Raw genomic sequence first — 18,461 nt, forward strand, 5'->3', positions numbered from 1 at the left:
GATTAGGTTCTGGTAGCCGCAAGGTCAGCAGTTCAAGCTCACCAACTGTTCCTTGGAAATCTATGGGTCACTATGGGTCAAAATCAACTTGATGGCACTTAACAACAACAACGACAAGTACAAATTATTCCTTTCAAAATCCCAGGGAAGGTTTATTCATTTGAATGCTAATTTGGTAAACTGCAACAGTAAATATTTGTTGCGGACCATGTAAGACTAGTCAGAGGTTCGAGGCTCTATAGACCCGAGTGTAACAAATGAGGCCACTGGCAGTTAATGGCAAATTGCTTTCATCTTAATATTCAGTTATATATATTAAAATAATACACGGAGCCTTTGATAATCCACAGATAAATGTCTTTGGGGTGCCTCATTGTCTCTCTCTTTGTCTCTTTCTGTGTATTCTTGCTATATATGAATTGCCGTCAGGTATCTCCTCCTTGTGAACCAAACCCCTATGTCGAGGCAGGTCCCCGACAAATATTTCCATATAATATCTCTAATTCTTTAACCTTATAGAATAGATATTATTTTGAGTTATACTACTGAGAAAATTGTGGTTCAGAAAGGTGAAGTAACAGTCCAAGCATGGCATTCATAATTTACTGCCAAGTCTCTCACACCTCACATCCAACCCACTTTTCTTCACTGCTTTCTACCAGGTCCAAATCACCAACACTGTCTGGACTATTGCAACAGCTGTCTAGCTGGCTTCTTCCTATTACTCACACCCCTTAAGAGCCTATTTCCCACGGCAGATAGACTCCTCTTCTTCAGCCTGCCAACCACTTTTCCATCTCATTTTTTTGCACTTCCGTTCCCACTGCTGGAATGCTTTGCCCTCACACATTCACATCTTTTGTTCCGTCATTTCATGAAGGGTCCTGAATGTCGCTTCATCAGAGAGAACTTTCCCAACCACGCTATCGAAATAGTATTCTTTTACACTTCTTTCACATAAATTTGTGCATTTGTTTATTTTCTACTCTCCTAGCTAGAACCTAGTCTCATGAAATCAGACTAGGACTGCAAAGAAACAAAACTGCTTACATATACAGTAGATAGGGTTATTTATATAGAAAACCCAAAAGGATATACAAATTAATGAGGGTTTAGCAAAGTTACTGGATGTAAAAATCAACAACAGCAAAAATAAAAAGTAACAACTGAAAATATACCATACAAAAAGCATAAAATTCCGTGGAAATAGTAACAAAAGAAGACATTTATGGAGATTATAAAACTTTATTGAAAGACATTTAAAAGGCCTAAGTAAATGGAGAGCTATACCACGTTCATGGATTAGAAGAGTATTGTAAAGACGACTCTTGGCTCCCCAAGTTAAACTAGAAATTCAATCAAAATCCCAGTAAGTTGTTTTGCCTTGTTTTTAAATTTAGAACTTGGAAGAATAAATGGTTAAGAATGCCCAAGATACTCCTGAGGAAGAAAAAATGTATGGTGATGTTGAGGGTAGAGGTGGGATTTGTACTCTATTATCAAAACTTAAAAAAAAAAAGAAATAGTAAGTATAGCAATCAGGATAGTTTAGAACCGGCATAACGCTAGTCAAATTGACCAGTCTGTTAGATTAGAGCCCATCAACAGATTCACATATACACACATATATTCAAAAACTTGATTTATGAAATAGTCATATAGATCAGTGGGGAAAAGATGAGCTTTTCAGTAAATGGAGCAGGAACAACTACTTATCCATAAGGAAAAAATGTTAAATTGGACTTCTACCTCACACATTTCACAAAAATCAGAGCAGACTAAAGGCAAATGTGGAAAGGAAAACTACAAAACTTTACAAGGCAGTACAGGAGAATATCTTTCTGGCATCAAGTAGGAAATGATTCCCTATCTCCCGTCCCCAAACAATTAATATTTAGCTTTATAAGATACTTTCCAAAAACAAATCATGTTACTCACACCAGGACACAGGCGACAATAACATTTAAAATTTCCAAATAAATTCCCTCTGGAAAAAGGCATTAGAAACATCAACAAAGTCCTTCTTATTTTCTTTTTTTAAGCTGCTATGAACAGGACAATTTTTCAATGGGATGGCCATCTCATATGAGGCATTTAGTTTAAGAGCTTTTCACAGGGCAACTCTGATGTTGAGGGAATGAACTAAAAACTGCAGAATCCTCAATGGGATGATTCACATACTAAAACAGGAACTGTGGATCTTTCAAGCAACACACTCTTGATATCATCAGAAAGTCTGTATTGCCTGAATATTGTTACCCGACACTGCCAATTTTAGGGATGCTAGGGCCATATCAAGATTCATGTTTGAGGAAGTCAAGTGTATGCTGATGATATCAGGGGAAGAGCAGAGGACATGAAGTTTTGTCCTCCCTGCCCACCCCTCACCCTACCACAATGCTCTGTGTCAAAGTGGTCTGATGTGGGAATGTGAGGGAATTCCTTCTGGTAACCATTCTCAAAACCAAGGATATAAAATCCTATTTTCTTCCATTTCACTCTAGCTTCTGAAACATCTATTAGTGGTATTTGCCCTTTCCACAAAAGACAAAAATGAAACATTCTATATGCTAACAATATAACTTAAAAAATAAAATAAGAGTTAAACCAAAATTTCTATATTTTTATAAAACTTGATTTTAAAAAAAAGTGTTTCAAGAACAGTTATTAGAAGTACAGAACTATCAAAATGTATACTTCACTTTGCATCTCCAGTGCCTTCCGCTTTCTGGGCCTGGACTGTAGAGGCATCTCTGTTTTTTGCAGGGTTGGTTCCATCTTTGCCAGCATCTGGTTTCCCTTTTCTCCCTTTGGGAAGTTTCTCTCCCTTCTTGGTAGGAGCCTTTTTAGGCCTGGGCTCTGGCTTTGGAGGTGCCGGTTTAGCAGACAACCGTGCTGATCTCCTCTGTGGCTCATCCTTCACCTTCACTTTGTCACCTTTAGCATCTCCTTTAGCCTTTCGCTTGGGCATGGTGGCAGCAGTATTTGGCAGGTGGCTTTGCTAATCCAGGGGGCGCTTCTGCCTCCCGCACACTGCTCCTGGAAAGGTTTCTTTAACAAGACACAAACATTTATACAATAAAAGGAAAGACAGACTAATTTAGCTCTTTGACTATATTAAACTTAATAACTTATGTTTGTCAAAAAAAAATAGAAAGGTAAAAAGATAAACTACAAATGGGGCAAAGACATCTGTAATACATGTTAACTAACAAAGGATTAAAATCCAGAAATATAAAGAATTCCTACAAATCCAAGAGAAACGAATGAAATAAAAATATATTTTATATCCACCAAATTGGCAAAAACTAAGTAGTCTGACAATATCAAGTACTCAGAAGATATGAAACAACCAAAACAGCAATCAAATACCTATTGGTGTGTTTGTGTATATGAGTTAGTATGTATCACTTTAGAGTCCTGGTGTGGCACTGGTGGTTGAAATCTACCAGTTACTCCTTGGAAATCCTAAACAGGATAGCTCTGAGTCCAACTGACTCCTGGGAACTTAACAAACACAATTACTTTAGAAAGCAATGTGTCATTATTTAAAGCAATTTTACTTCTAGGTGTTTACCTAAAGGTATTCTTGAAGGGGTGCAAAGAAGACCCTGATAAGAATGTTTATAGCAACATTGTATGTAATTTCAAAAAACTGGAAACTACCCAAATGCCCTATAACGTTGTTGCTGTTGTTGTTAATATTAAGTGCTTTTGAATCGGTTTGGACTTATAGCGACCCCATATATGGTTTCTGAGGCTATATCTTTAGGAAAGCGAAAGCCTCATCTTATACCCATGGAGCAGCAAGTGGCTGGGCTGGAACCGGCTAACCTTGTGGTTCACAATCCAGTGATTACCCTATAGAGTCACCATGCTCCCAAATTTCCTATAATAGAATGGACTACTATTCAGCAGCAAAAATGAATAGACAGCAGCTACATGCTAAAATGAAATACAGATAGCATTAGTAAGAACATTGAACAAAAAAGTAAATTGTTTATCTCCTTTGCCATGAGGTCAGAAGACCTAGATGGTGCCTGGCTACCATCATTGAGCTTGGTTTAAGCAGCTGGGGTCAGAAGCAGGATTCATTGCAATGGCTTCAGACTTGTGAAAAGTATGAGGCATTGTTAAGAAAAAGAACCCAGGAGCATGGAAAGGGAAACTTCTGAATTTTAGATGGTTACTTTGGAGTCCTGGTGTGACAATGCGGGTTAATTTGAACCCAAAGGCCCGTGGTTTAAGCTCACCAGCTCCATACAGGGTCCTATGAGTCAGAACCATTGACTGCAATTAACAACAACAATGGCTGAAAGGAATGCAGGGGATAAAATGCTTAAGCAGAGGGGAGAGTGGCAGCCTCTGGAGTTGCCTAAGGCAGATGTCAACTTGGTTGAACTAGATGGCTGATAGGGGCCAGGGCCTACTGGAATCTACCCTGCTATAGGCCCAAGACTATATGCATATGAATGGAGTTAGTCCAAGGGAGAAGAAAAGATTGAACTTGAGTGTTTTAAAAGGTTTATGTGCTTGACTACCTTATGGATATTGCTTTCTCCTGCTTATTATTGTAAGATAGATATACATGTGTGAAAGAAATGAATATTGTGAATCATGATTCCAGAGAGCTTGTAAACCCATCTTCAGCCTGTACTTGATTGGATTTGCTTAAAGAGGAGTTAGAATTTGCCCAAAAAGAAATAGGCTTTTTGCTTTAAGCTTTTGTAGAGTATAGGGCCTTCTTGCTTTGGTAGCATAGTAGTTATGAATTGGGCTGCTAATCTCAAAGTCAGAAGCTCAAAACTACCAGCTAGCTGCTCCACAGGAGAAAGATGAGGCTTTCTGCTCCTAAAGATTTACAGACTTGGAAACCCTATACAGGGTCACTATGAGTCGAAACTGGTTCCACCACACATAACCACCAGAGTATAAGGCTTTAGGTGGAATCCTTAGCCCCACCCAGAACCTTCAGAGTTGGTACATTTGCATTTGAAAAGACATGCCGACCAACCCAGAACTGATGGGAGAACAGGAGATTCAAGATTGAAAGGAAGCAGAGAAAACAAGCAGACTTTTTTTTTTTTTTGAGATTCAAGAAAGCTGTTTACTTTGCAGGTATCAAGACAAAGAAAGTCTGACCATCAGAGAAAAACACCATTCTAGGAATGCAAGTTAAAGGGAACTGGCAAGCTGTATACTAGCTGGTGACCACCTAAGTCTATGTGTGAGTGGAACTGGGGGAAATGCTGTAATGATGACATGAGCTGAGTTTGGTCATGTTCTACTGGCACTTAATGACCTTAAGAAGGAAGAGAAGAAGAAGGGCCAGCTGGTCTGAAGTTTACGGAGCTGTGTGAACTCCTGAGCCCATGGTCACTGACCTAGCTCCTAGGACTAAGAGTGAAAGGCCCCGTTGGTCTCAAGTGCAGGGAGGTGTGTGTGAACTCCAAAATTTGCAGCTGGTACCCATTTGACCTAGCTTGGATGGCTAAGTCTGAGCTTACCAGAACCCAACCAGATGACCTACCAAATGACAATAAAGATATTTCATACTGTAATTTGAAATAATCTGAGCAAGTGTAAATTGCTATAATTTGTTGAACTGTTCTTTTGTTTATGGATGCAGTTGTTCAAAATTCCAACCAGAATAGAAGATTCCTCAGATCAAAAAACATCCTTGTCTCTTCAGTGCACTGGGTTGATGTTGTTGTTAAGTGTTGACAAGTCAGTTCCGACCCATTGTAACTCTGTATAGGGTTTCCAAGGAGGGAATGGTGAGCTTGAACTGCTGGCTTTGCGGTTCAAGCTGACTTTGTAGTCCAGTGCATTAATCCGCAGCACCATACCAGGACTCCACTGGGTTGATAGGGATGGGCAATTTAGACATTGGCTATCAAAAATTGGGGACTATAAAGGCATGAAGTGGCTGGCTTACAAACTTTCATGGTTCTTCTTAGACAAGGGAGCATCCCCACTGACGAATTTTCCTCTTTTCCAGATGAGTCTGGTAAAAGGGGATGGGGGATGATGCTGATAGGATTTTATGACTTCAATTGTAAATAATTGTTAATAGGGTTGTGATTGTTAAAACTGTAATTATAGAAGATGTGCAACTAAAAGGGAGGAGTAGTTAATCTTTCATTTCAGGAACATAGAATCCCAGGACCATTAAGAAGGAAGAGCATGAGTGGAGTGTAGGAATCCCTGCATGGAAAAACAGCAATAGTAGTGACAGTGGCAGCGGCATGGAAAGACAGAGCAGCTGTGCACTCTAGGTTCATAAACTAAGACTTTGTGCCTAAAGGCAGGAGACTAGCTTGCAGAATGTGCCCTTTGGACATTTAAATAAATATGTATACAATTTTTTTTGTGTGTATATGTGTATCAAATATTCTTGCTTTGTTAATTTGTGACCTATAAGATGAAAACAGGACCAGTGCATTTTCAGTTGTCCACGTTTTAGTTACATCATGTTAGGTGAAAGTATGACTTTACAACTTTCTTTAGACACTATGCATATACTTTATAGGTGTCAAGTTGACAAGGGTGGACTGTAATAGGGTTCTGTGTCAATTGGACCAGGCCAGGATTTCCAGTGATTTAGCAGTTGAGATGTACTTATTCCCATGGTGATGAAACATAATACAGGCATGGTTAACTCAATTGAAAGAATGTTTCCTTGGGGGTGTGGCCTGCTCCCCCAAAAACAGATACACTAGAAACTCTCTTAGTTGGGGACCTGGGACTCTACAATTGTAAGTCATTTCCTTGATAATAAACTTCTCTTTATATGTTGTCGCTGTTCAGTGTCATCAAGTCGGTCCCAACGCATAGTGACCCTGTATAGAATTTCCAAGGAGTGACTGGTGAGTTTGAATCACTGATCTTGCAGTTAAACTGCCCTTGCAGTGTAGTGCTTATCCTACAGCAATCCATATATGTTTCACTGGCTTTGCTTCTCTAGAAAACCCAGCCTAACACATCAACTTTAGATATGAACCGTAGTGGGCAGTGAGTTTATGTTAATGGAGGAGAAACAACTCAGAAACGGAGAGTGAGAATGTCTGCACAACTCTTAGGAGGAGAAACAACTCAGAAACGGAAGGTGAGAATGTCTGCACAACTCTTAGAATCCTCGGATAATCAATGTCACCGAATTATACATGTAAAAACTGTTGAATTGATATATGCTTTACTGTACATAGTCATAAATAACAAAATGAATTTAAAAATTTTTAAATGTTTTCAGAAAAATATGTACAGTACAGATATATTTATATACAACCAAATGCCATTTTACTTTGACTACAAGCAAGTAATAAAACTAAACAGTAGGAATAAACAGAAAAATCAGAATAGTGATCAACTCTGAGGAGACTGGAAAGGGACATGACCTAGGGAAGGAAGGAGGTGGTGGTCTCCTTGAACTGGGGTGGAGGGGAGAAGCAGTGTGGGGACTATTACATTATTATCTTCTGTTTCTTACATGGAAAAACTTTATGTGCCTATCAGTAATCAAAACTACCAAAAATGGTGAGTTGCTGTTGTTATGTGCATATGAGTCAGTTCAGACCTATAGTCATAACCTTTTATAGGGTTTTCAAGGAGTAGTTGGTGAGTTTGAATCATGGACTTTTACAGTTAGCAGTTTAGTGCTTATCCTATGACTCCAAAAATTGTGAGGGAAGTAGCTAAAAGAATAGTTGATAATCAAGAGTAGAGATTCAGGGCAATAGAAGCAGGAATAGAAAGTGATTTCTTTAGAGTTTGGGTAATTAAAAGCAGTACCTATGGTTGGCACTCATGGGCACCATGCAGCTTTTTCAGTCAAAACTAGCTACTATCCTTGAAAAGGTTTACTAGGTAATTCTGTAATCCTGAGCACTGCCCCTGCTCAACAATTTTGTCTTTTCTTAAATTGTTCCGAAAGGTTTTTTGTTGTTTTGTTTTATTTACTGGACCTCATTATCTAAAATACTGGGGAACTTAGTCATACTTCAGCACACTTAGATTTCATTCATTTGTATGTTGCTAGACTAACAAAGTGATCACTGGTAAATGATACTAAAACACCACATTATCTAGTTTCCTCATATATTCCCTCATGACTAGAATTTCTGGAATCTGTGCATTTTTCCATTCTTCTTGTAGAATGTTGTTGTTGTTATGTGCCATGGAGTCGGACTCATAGCAACCCTGTACAGGATTTCTGAGGCTGTAAATCTTTACGGGAGCAGAAAGCCTCATCTTTTTCCTATGGAAGAGCTGGTAGTTTCAAACTGCTGACCCTGAGGTTAGCAGCCCGATTTGTAACCACTACGCTACCAGAGATCCTTGTAGAATAGTGATATGAAATTCAATATAAAGAAGAAGGAAGAACTAAAGTTTTGAGTGTGCCTTAAATCAGTCATTATTTCCCTTACTATCTCATTAGGTACTCTGAGAACAGTGATGAAGACTGAGAAGAGAAACAGTGTGTTCTTATATTGAATAGCTCTTCACTGAAAAGCCAGTGTGAAATAAAGCAGGCCCTTCTCTTTCCTCACTGTACTCCTCCCTTTTCATGGACACTGAATTACTGAGGAACCAGAAAATGATGGCACTGAGGCACACTCCTGTTCTACTCATCTAGCTATACCTTACCTACTCTATCCCAAAGACATCGTTCTTTAACCTTTTATATTAATTTATACTTAATTTCTGTCCTTTTTTCTCTTTCTTAAATAAACCACTAAGGAAATGTTTCAACAATGTGTAAGAGAACAAGAGATTTTTTTTTCATCCAAATTCAGGCACAATATGGGAAATAACTTTTAAAGGAAATACTTGAGAAGGATACCAGATCAGGTAAGCCAACTTTGAATAAAGTAATAATGGGCCCAGAAAAGAAGAGGTAAGAGAGAGAAATCTGTTCTTAAAATGAAGGAACCAATATAGAGAGACATTATATGGCATGCAACAAACTTATTCTAATATTAGAGAATTTGTTTTGTCTTAGAGGAAGTACAGCCAGAATGTTCCTTAGTAGCGAGGATGGTGAGATTTCCTCTTACATACTTTGGATATGTTATTAGGAGGGAACAGTCCCTGAAGAAGGACATTCTGCTTGGTAGAGTGCAGGGTAAGTGAAAAAAGGGAAGACCCTCAATAACATGGATTGACAGAGCGGCTGCAACAATGAGCTCACACATAGCAACAATTGGATGGCACAGGACAGGGAAGTGTTTCATTCTATTGTACATAAACTCATAGTGAGTCAGAACTGACTGGATGGCACCTACCAACAACAACATTAGATGACTTTGTTTACACTTGTTGTCCTCACATAATTGTCCAAGCTTGGACAATAAATGATTAGGTAATCCTAAATATCCTGCATATATTTGTAGATGCCTTTTCATTGTCAGGGATTGAGAGAGAAAATAAAAGGGTGAGTTTTTGTGCTAGGACACATTTTCCTAAAGAATGGGCAATCCATTCCATTTCCTTTCCTTCTTAATCCAAAACAGTATTTTTCTCAGTCCATCCCCTGGTGTGGGAATGCTCACAGAATCTGTGATAGATAGATTCCTTGTAGTCCACCAAAGCTGAGGGGCCATAATCATCCTATGTCAAAGGCCAAAACACAGCAAGTGACAGTAAAGATACATTTATGGAAAACAGGTATATGGATTTGTTCCTTGAAACTCACCTTCAGGAAGCGACTGATCAGGAGACCTGGTGACTGACTCTTCAGAGACCTTATAAATGTAGGAGACAGATATACAAATAATGAAAAAGGGCCAAAAGCATAAAAGGTCTTTTCCATGATGGTCAAGGAGGATTGGGGATAGAGGGACCTCTCACCACACAGGGATGTTAAATTATTTGGGAAATAATTAAAATAGAGAAGTATACAATTAAGAATATTTCACCACGCATGTGAAAAAAATCTTATAAGAAATTTATTATTTGGGGGAATACAATGATAGCAGGGAAGAAATTATCAAGACAGATACTGAGGCTATTTCCCCAAGACATTCCTAAAGCTTTAGGAATTGAACAATTCCCCTTTGTTAGAAAGTCACACTCCCAAGGACAAAATTATACTAATTGAGAACAAAACAAGTTAGTGAACCTTTTAATCACACATCTTCACATTGCACAGAGAGACTGAAATTCTTGTAAAAATTTGCAATTTAACTCATTTAACCAGATTACTTATTTTATGTGCAAAAGGGTATCTTTCCTTCAGCAGCTGCAAGGAAGAGGTAATATTTGCTCTATCCTTTTCTTAGAATCCTTTGGTTAACTATAAATACTGGCAATTTTTCATTAGCAAAAGACCCATGATGCTTACATTAACCAGAAAAAAATCGCTTAGAAAAAAAAAAAAAAGGAGAGCAAATATTAATAATTTTCTTCTGCAACAAAATATACTAATGCTGCATAAGATGAGGAGATGCAAAAGGTGAGTTCATCTGTGAGATGAACTCCTGGTAATTTCCCAGACTGTATCAAAAATGTACACAATACAAAAATCTCTTTCCTTGGGAATAATGAGTAGTGGAAATGTCTTTGTGATTAGGGACACATCTTGAATTAGATTAACTCTGAGGTTTCACCCAACTCTCAAAATCTTTTTTCCCATGATTTTGGCTCTGGTATAGTGAGTTTATCCCAGGCATCCATGGACTAAATTCTATCTCATTCAATACTCTTCTCCCACTCCATTCCCAACAAACACCATGGACACGTTTTAGCAGCCTCATCTTGCTCCCTTGACTGTTACTGAAATGGATTTTGGGGTAGTAGTTCTAGCTTGTGTTCCTGTCTCTATCCCATCCCAGTCTGAAAGCCACACTCTTTCTTTCTGTTTCTTGATTCCATTCATATCACTCCTTAAAGGAGACCTGTAGCAATGCGATCTGAGACGCTAGGCCAGGCTAACGCTTAGAAATAGTCATAATAATAGCAACAGGAGTAATACATCTAAGAAAGAAATCCTGAGAATACACCTGAAGCTATCAGGTAGAATAGCAAGATTTCTTTCCCAAAAAAGCATTTCACTGATTCAACTAAAATTAAACACAGAGGTCAGAGGCCAAATCCAGGGCACAAAGTCCTGATTTAAAAACCGGTATTGTGAATGACTTTTCTCAAGCTGTAAGCCAAAATACAGACTTAAGTTGGTCCACTTCTTACCTTTGGGACCCTATTTTCTTTTTGACGGGGAGATCAGAAGGTCAAAGTGAAGAAAAAGACTTGCCCTGCGTGTCTCTTCGGTTGGGGTTTCCTGCAGGTGATGCCCAGTAAAGTGGGAAGGGATGGAGAGTCCAGGCCATGCCGATTAAGCTGCCCGCCACGACCTCCTTCAGGCCACAGCCCTGCAGACCCAATTATTTCAAATCCTCTCCTCGCTTCTCTTTTTTACCCTTTACTCTAGGAAACCCGATGGGGACGCTGCTGTGGGGCCTGCAACCTCTGCTATCCCACCTCCCGGATTCTGCCTTTCCCGAGGAATTAACACCCGGAGCCCAAGAGACACAGCAGTTACTTTGGAGACAGGAAGGCAAGGTGGGACTATCGAGGTGTCAAGGTCTCTAATTACGACCAGGGCCATTTTGCAGGAGAAGCCCAAGTAATTGCTGCGTGGTTGGACCCTCTACATTTTCTGGAGGCGCACACTATGTCCCCCGAACCGTGAGGTGCTTACCCGAGTCTTGCGGCCTCCGAGGGGCACAACGATCCAAGCAGTGGTGCCCTGGCTCGGGCAGGGAGGGCACAGACTGAAACGCTATGGACGCGCGGACTCCCGCACCACCGCGGACAGGAAGGCGAGGGGAAGCGAGGATGCGCTTCCGGGGCTGCGGACGGCCCGCCGCGCACCCTAGGCCGAAAGAGCTCGGTTTTCCCCTAGTGATACGAATGTGGGCCTCCTTGGCCGAGGGACTTCGGAACCACCCCTGCGGCACCGCTTTAGTACTTCGGCGGGAGCGAGCAAGGCAGAAAGAGGAGGGGGACCTATATATAAAAGTGTGAAGTTTAAAATAAATAAGTAAAAATAAAAATACGTAATTTGAAGAATTAACTCAATTAAGGAGGAGAAGAGGGCAAAACGTGTTTCCGCCCGGTTTCGAACCGGGGACCTTTCGCGTGTGAGGCGAACGTGATAACCACTACACTACGGAAACCCTGCAGGAGCAAGGTTTCAGAAACTAGTGTTCTCCCGTCATCTTCAACTCGTTGTATTGGTAATTGTGCGTCGTTAGTATGCATGTGTCTCTGTGCGGGTTTCTGAAACCAGTAAGGTAAATGCGTTTTAGTTTCTTTCCTTTTATATTAACGGTACTGCAAACTCATCCTTTAGTTGGAACACAAGGGATGTCAGAGAAGGTGGTCACTATATGCGCTTTCGGCAACGCCACCGCTTGATCGGATGCGGAATTTGTCCTGCAAAGGGGTGGTAGCTCCATTTGCGTTCCAAAGTCGCGTCTTCTACACTACGGAAACTTTAAGACAAACTTTACTTGCATGGGTTTTTTTTTACCCTATCGAACTTAAATTCAAGAAAAAAAGGAGTGTCAAAAGAAGGAGATTTAAAAAAAAAAAAAAAAAGAGTCGGCACAGACCGAGCCAGCCAGGAGTCGAACCTGGAATCTTCTGATCCGTAGTCAGACGCGTTATCCATTGCGCCACTGGCCCCGCACGTAGGTGGCGTTGCGACGGGCGTCTCTTGATCAGAAACCAGGCGGCGGCACAGATTCTTCTTGTAATGGTTGTGTTTAGGGCTGAAAGCTGCTTTTTTTCTGGCTGGTGTAGACTCGCTAAGTGCAGGTAACCCAGCTACCACGTATCCTGCACGCTTCTCAATTCTTTCAATGCCGGCGGGAAAACGGCATTGGGAGACCAGCCTGGCATCCTCCGCTTCAAAATACTCCATTTCTGCTTTCTGATTTCATTGATTCAATATACCGAGGTAAATAAAACTAACACGATTCCTGTCCTCGAGAAGATAGCTGACTGTGGCGGAAACAGATAAAACAGAACTGCATAAGTAATATAATGGTGATAAGCGTTTGGAGGAAAAATAAAACAGAAAAAAGAGGAGAACCCAGCAGTGAAAGTGGTGAAATGCGTCAGTTGTAAAGGCCAGGGTGTGGAAGTGGGCTTGGGATGTTCCAGAAATGAGCAAGCCAGGGCAGAGTGGAGGTTAGGAAACCAGTAAGAGGAAATCCGGAGATATGGCTCCAGCTTTGTAGCTGTTGCTCTGTTGGAAGACATTGGAGGTTGGCACGATCTCACTTCTCTCTTACTTATCTCTCCTTGGGTCGTTAAAAAACAGATAAAATATTTACTAATCCAGATGCTACCACTCCTACCGCAAAATTTACATCTCAGAATTTACATTAAAATGAAGGTGCCTGGTCTTCTAGAATACACAGGAATATGCATTTGTTTGCTACCTTAAGTGTGTGAGTGTGTTTAAACCTGTATTATGAGGAGTCATTACCCCCATGCCTGGTCTTCTTACCAGGTTTTTTAATTTAAAAAATTTTTTTACTGTGGACCCCTAAGGCAGTAGGTAAATACGAATCCATCTCAGTATAATGTTGTTGTTAAGTGCCATTGAATCGGTTCGACCCATAGCAACCCTGTATAAGGTTTCAGAAGGCTACTGGTGATCTTGTGGTTCAAACCGACTTTGCAGCCCAGCACATTAACCCACAGCGCCAAAAAAAAAATAGATATATAAAATTTCAAAAGGAAGCTAATACTAAAAAATTATGATATAGTAATATTTGTGCTTTTAAATTTTATTACTGTACTAAATAACAAGCTCCACCAAGGATTTAACATCTAATGTATAATTTCAAAACAGTAATGAACATAAATGATATTTTATTAAATCAGCAAGAATTATAATTTGGTAGGAAAAATATTGCTGATTTTCAATAGTGAGAAAGTCACAGGAGCTAAAATACCACTCTGGTTTGTTGACTATATTAATAACGGATGGAAATGCAAAATTTCAGTAATAGCTTAATCAAAATAAATATTTATTTCCCCACCTATTACACAGTCACAGTAATCAAAAACAGCCTTGTACAACAAAAGAAATACAGTTCTCAATGAAACAGAATTGACAACCCAGAAGTAAATCCATCCACCTACATTTAGTTGATCTTTGATGAAGAGCTAAAACCCAGTAAAAGGGGAAGAGATAGACTCTTCAACAAATAATGATGGGTAAACTGGAAATCCATTTGCAGAAGAATGAAATTAGACCTATATCTTACACCATACACAAAATATAACTCAACATGCATTAAAGACCTAAATGTAAAACCTAGAACTATAAAGTGGAAAAAACAGGGGAAAACTTAGGGGCTCTGATACATGGCATAAATGCACTATCAAACATAACTGAAAACACACAAAAAGCAAAAGACCAAATAGATGACTGTTGCTGCTGTTGTTAAGTGCCCCTAAGTTGACTGCAACTCATAGTAACTCTGTATAGGGTTTCCAATGAGCAGCTGGTGGGTTTGAGCCACCAACCTTTTGGTTGGCAGCCCAGTGCTTATCCTACAGCACTACACCAGGACTGCAAATAGATGACTGGGACCTTCTAACAATTTGACACTTACATGCACCAAAAGATTTCAACAAAGGAGTAAAATAATCTGCAGACTTAGAAATAATTTTGGACAATGATATATAAGACAAGCGTCTACTCTCTAAAATGTATAGAACATGTCACAGTTCAACAAGAAGACAAATAATCCAATTTAAAAATGGGCAGAGACATCAAAGGAAGAATGGATAAACTGGGAAGGGAAAATTTGTAGACACATGCTAACTTGGGTGTCTGGGAAGGTAATTAAAAGGAAAAAGAAAAACAGAAATTTCTTTTTCTTCCCTTCATGTACTTGAAGGGAAACAATGTTTATTTTCATTAGACCAACCCATTGGCTGAAGGATCTGTCCACTTTCACTCAATGTTTGTCTGTAAAGACCTCACTTTGTCTTCCAGGTTTTGAAGGTCTCTTTTCACTCTCTCATATTTCTCAGCAGTATTCACAACTTGATCGGAGTTGAGACATGCTTTCATTTTATTTTGGATATCTTTCTGTTGAATCTAATTTCCTGAGAGTTACAATTTGAGCTTCCAGTCTTTTCTTCAGTGGTTTTATCAGCCATATATGTTTATGTTGTTGTTAGGTGCTGTTGAGTCAGTTTTGACTCGTAGCAACCCTATGCACAACAGAAAAAATACTGCCCCGGGTCCTGCATCATCTTCAAAATTGTTGCTACCTTTAAGCCCATCATTGCTGTCACTGTGTCAATCAATGTCATTGGGAGTCTTCCTCTTTTTCACCGACCCTTCACTTTATCAAGCATAATGTCCTTCTCCAGGGTCTAATCCCTTCTGATGATATGTCTGAAATATGAGAGAGGAAGTCTCCTTATCCTGGCTTCTAAGGAATAATCTGACTGTACTTCCTCCAATACATACTTGTTTGTTCTTTTAGCAGTCCATGATACTTTCACTATTATTCTCCAACACCATCACTCAAATGCATCAATTGTCTTGTGGTCTTCCTATTCGTTGTATGAATTTGAGGTAATTGAAAATACCATGACTTAGGTCAGGTTTACTTTAGTCCTCAAACTGACATCTTTGCTCTTTACCACTTTAAAGAGGTCTTTTGCAGCAAATTAGCCTAATATAATACATTGTTTCATTTTCTTAACTGCTGCTTGCATAAGTGTTACTTATGAATCCAACTAAAATGAAGTCTTTGATAACTTCAATCTTTTCTGATTTATCATGGTTTTATTTATTAGTCCAGTTGTGAGGATTTTTGGGTTCTTTACATTGAGGTGCATTCCATACTTTGATCTTCATCATAAAGTGTTTCAAATCCTCTTCACTTCCAGCAAGTGAGCTTGTATCATCTGCATATCACAGATTGTTAATGAGTCACTGATCCCAAGTTCTTCTTCATATAATAAAGCTTCTCAGATTATTTGCTCAACATACAGATTGAATAAGTATGGTGAAAGGATACAGTCCTGGCGCACACCTTTGTTGCCAAACCAAAACAAGGGTTTGCCGCCTATCGCTGTAGTCAGTCACAGAGACGGGGAGAGATCTGATCCAAGCTTTATTAACAGAAAGCCAGTAGTCTGGAGGACAGGGTGAATAACCTCTCAAGGTTGTCCTGTTCATTGTAAAGAGAAGGCACATTATATAGGATAAATTATATTTGGATGTACAATTAATCTATTTTAACATCAGGATCGCATTCTTTGATAAAACAAACAATAAGGCAATAATCCTTTTCAAACATTCTACCTTTTAGGGTTGCAGCTGCTTAGTTTCTGAGAGAACTATCTGGCTGGGCTTAAGCACATCCGGTTCTCCTTCTAGAGTCATGAGGTTATCGCTATCTTGGCTAATTTTTAAACTAACTTCCTCATTTGCAGAGTCCTCATTTATTGAGACCTAATGACTAAACCGACTCCATTTTGTTTAGGTCAATAGATCTATGCTATAATGTTTCTTGGTTTTAAATCACTCAGTATCCCCTTGTTCTGTTGGAAAGACTGCCCCTTGATCTATGTACAGGTTCCTCATGAGCACAATGAAGTATTCTGGAATACCCATTCTTTGCCATGCTATCTATAATTTGTTATAATCAATGCCTTTGCATGGTCAATAAAACACAAGTCTGTCTCAAGAAGGAGATTTCTTTCAATGAATTGACTTAAGTGATATCAGGCCTGGAGCATATGAAATCTCTCAGACAGGACAGGGGTCTGGAGACTCTTAGGCAGGAACTGAAGCTATATAGTTTTGAGTCATAAATTCTTCGAGGAAACCTCAATTTTTCACTTAAAGCCTTTCAACTGATTGTATGTGACCCACCCATATTATTGAAGATCATCTCCTTTATTACAGTTAAAATATGTTCACAGCAATATCTAATCATTTTTTATTAAGGAACGAATACTAAGCAAGGTGACACATGAAACTAAGGATCATAGTGACACTTTTTCTCCCTTGGATTTCAGTGTACTGTTCTGTTCTTCCAGTTTCTCTCTCGGGGATATGGAAAATGAAACTCTCTTCCATTCCCACATTACTTTGCATTATTGTCAGCAGTCCATTGTACAGCAATCTACAACTTTTGCAACTTCACAATCAGATGTGTGGAATAGAGTCAATATGAGGGAACATTGCATTGTCTTTCGTGGTCACACTCAAAGCTGAGTAGAAGATACAGTTCACACCTATTTCTGGAAATAATTGCTCAAAGACTTGATTTTTCTCTTGGGATTGGTCTCTGACTAGCTAAAGGACTCCTATAACTTCATGGAAATCCTGTGCAAACTTTATCAATGGCCAGTCTGAGGAAAATGTTAGCTCTACTGTCTGGCCAAATGTCTGCCACAGTTGGTCAAAACCATATTAGATGTGACTATTGTTCTAGGGGTAAAAAGACCCCAAATTCAAATCTATTTTATAGAGAATCCTTTATTAAGTCTTAAATAGGCAAAGATCCAGATGAAGGAGATTATTAGCATGATACTATAATGAAACAGGGCACTGAGAATCCCCAAGGTGTTAAAAGGATTTTTAACCTGGCCAAAACAAAATAATAGAAGGCCTGTATGGCCATCCCACCATCATAATACAATAATTTTCTCTAAAAGTGATCATTTTTTTCCCTTTAATTAGTAGCCAAACCCTAACCTGAGGACGGATTATTTCAGGAGCTGGAAACCATCATACATCTTTAATGGCCACTGAGAAGCACCACCAGGAGAGATTAATGGTGTAGCAAGAGACATCTCTACCACTCATCTCTCAGTTTGTTGTACAGTGGTGGCTTGTGAGTTTCTGTGATTCTGAAAGCTATGCCACCGGTATTTTAAATACCAGCAGGGTCACCCATGGGGGACAGTTTTCAGATGAGCTTCCAGATGAAGACAGACTAGGAAGAAAGAGTGACAAACTACTTCCGAATATTTATTCACTGAAAACCTTATGAATAGCAGAGAAACACTGTCAGATATTGTGCCGGAAAATGAGCCCCTCAGGTTGGAAGGCACTCAAAATGTGACCGGGGAAGAGCTGCCTCCTCAAAGTAGTGCTGACTGTGATGATGTGAATGGAGTAAAGCCCCTGGGAGAAAAGCCCGTGGGACCTTCATTTGCTGATGGGGCACAACTCAAAATAAAGAGAAATAGCTGTAAACATCCATCGAAAATCGGAACATGGAATATATGAAGTATGAATCTGGGAAAACTGGAAGTTGTCAAAAATGAAATGGAACGCATAAACATCGATATCTTAGGCATTAGTGAGCTGAAATGGACTGATATTGGCCATTTTGAATCTGATGACCACATGGTTTACTATGCCGGAAATGACAAATTGAAGAGGAATGGTGTTGCATTCATTGTCA

General features: G+C 39.4%; 1 protein-coding gene and 2 non-coding genes across 3 annotated transcripts; all 3 read right to left on the bottom strand.

Annotated features, from left to right (window-relative positions):
* Positions 1-2,698: 2,698 nt before the first annotated feature.
* Positions 2,699-11,725, bottom strand: HMGN4 (high mobility group nucleosomal binding domain 4). The gene is made up of 2 exons (XM_006872777.1): positions 11,699-11,725; positions 2,699-3,051 (listed from the first exon to the last, which is right to left on the bottom strand). The coding sequence occupies exon 2, from the start codon at positions 2,969-2,971 to the stop codon at positions 2,699-2,701; it is 273 nt and encodes a 90-aa protein (XP_006872839.1). The 5' UTR covers positions 2,972-3,051; positions 11,699-11,725.
* A 378-nt stretch (positions 11,726-12,103) lies between these two features.
* On the bottom strand, positions 12,104-12,176 carry TRNAV-CAC. The gene has a single exon. It is a non-coding gene; the product is annotated as a tRNA-Val (tRNA).
* Positions 12,177-12,614: 438 nt separating this feature from the next.
* Positions 12,615-12,687, bottom strand: TRNAR-ACG. Its single transcript has one exon. It is a non-coding gene; the product is annotated as a tRNA-Arg (tRNA).
* Between the last annotated feature and the right edge of the window lie 5,774 nt (positions 12,688-18,461).

Source organism: Chrysochloris asiatica, unplaced genomic scaffold (assembly GCF_000296735.1).
Source record: "Chrysochloris asiatica unplaced genomic scaffold, ChrAsi1.0 scaffold00213, whole genome shotgun sequence".
NCBI classification, from domain to species: Eukaryota; Metazoa; Chordata; class Mammalia; order Afrosoricida; family Chrysochloridae; genus Chrysochloris; species Chrysochloris asiatica.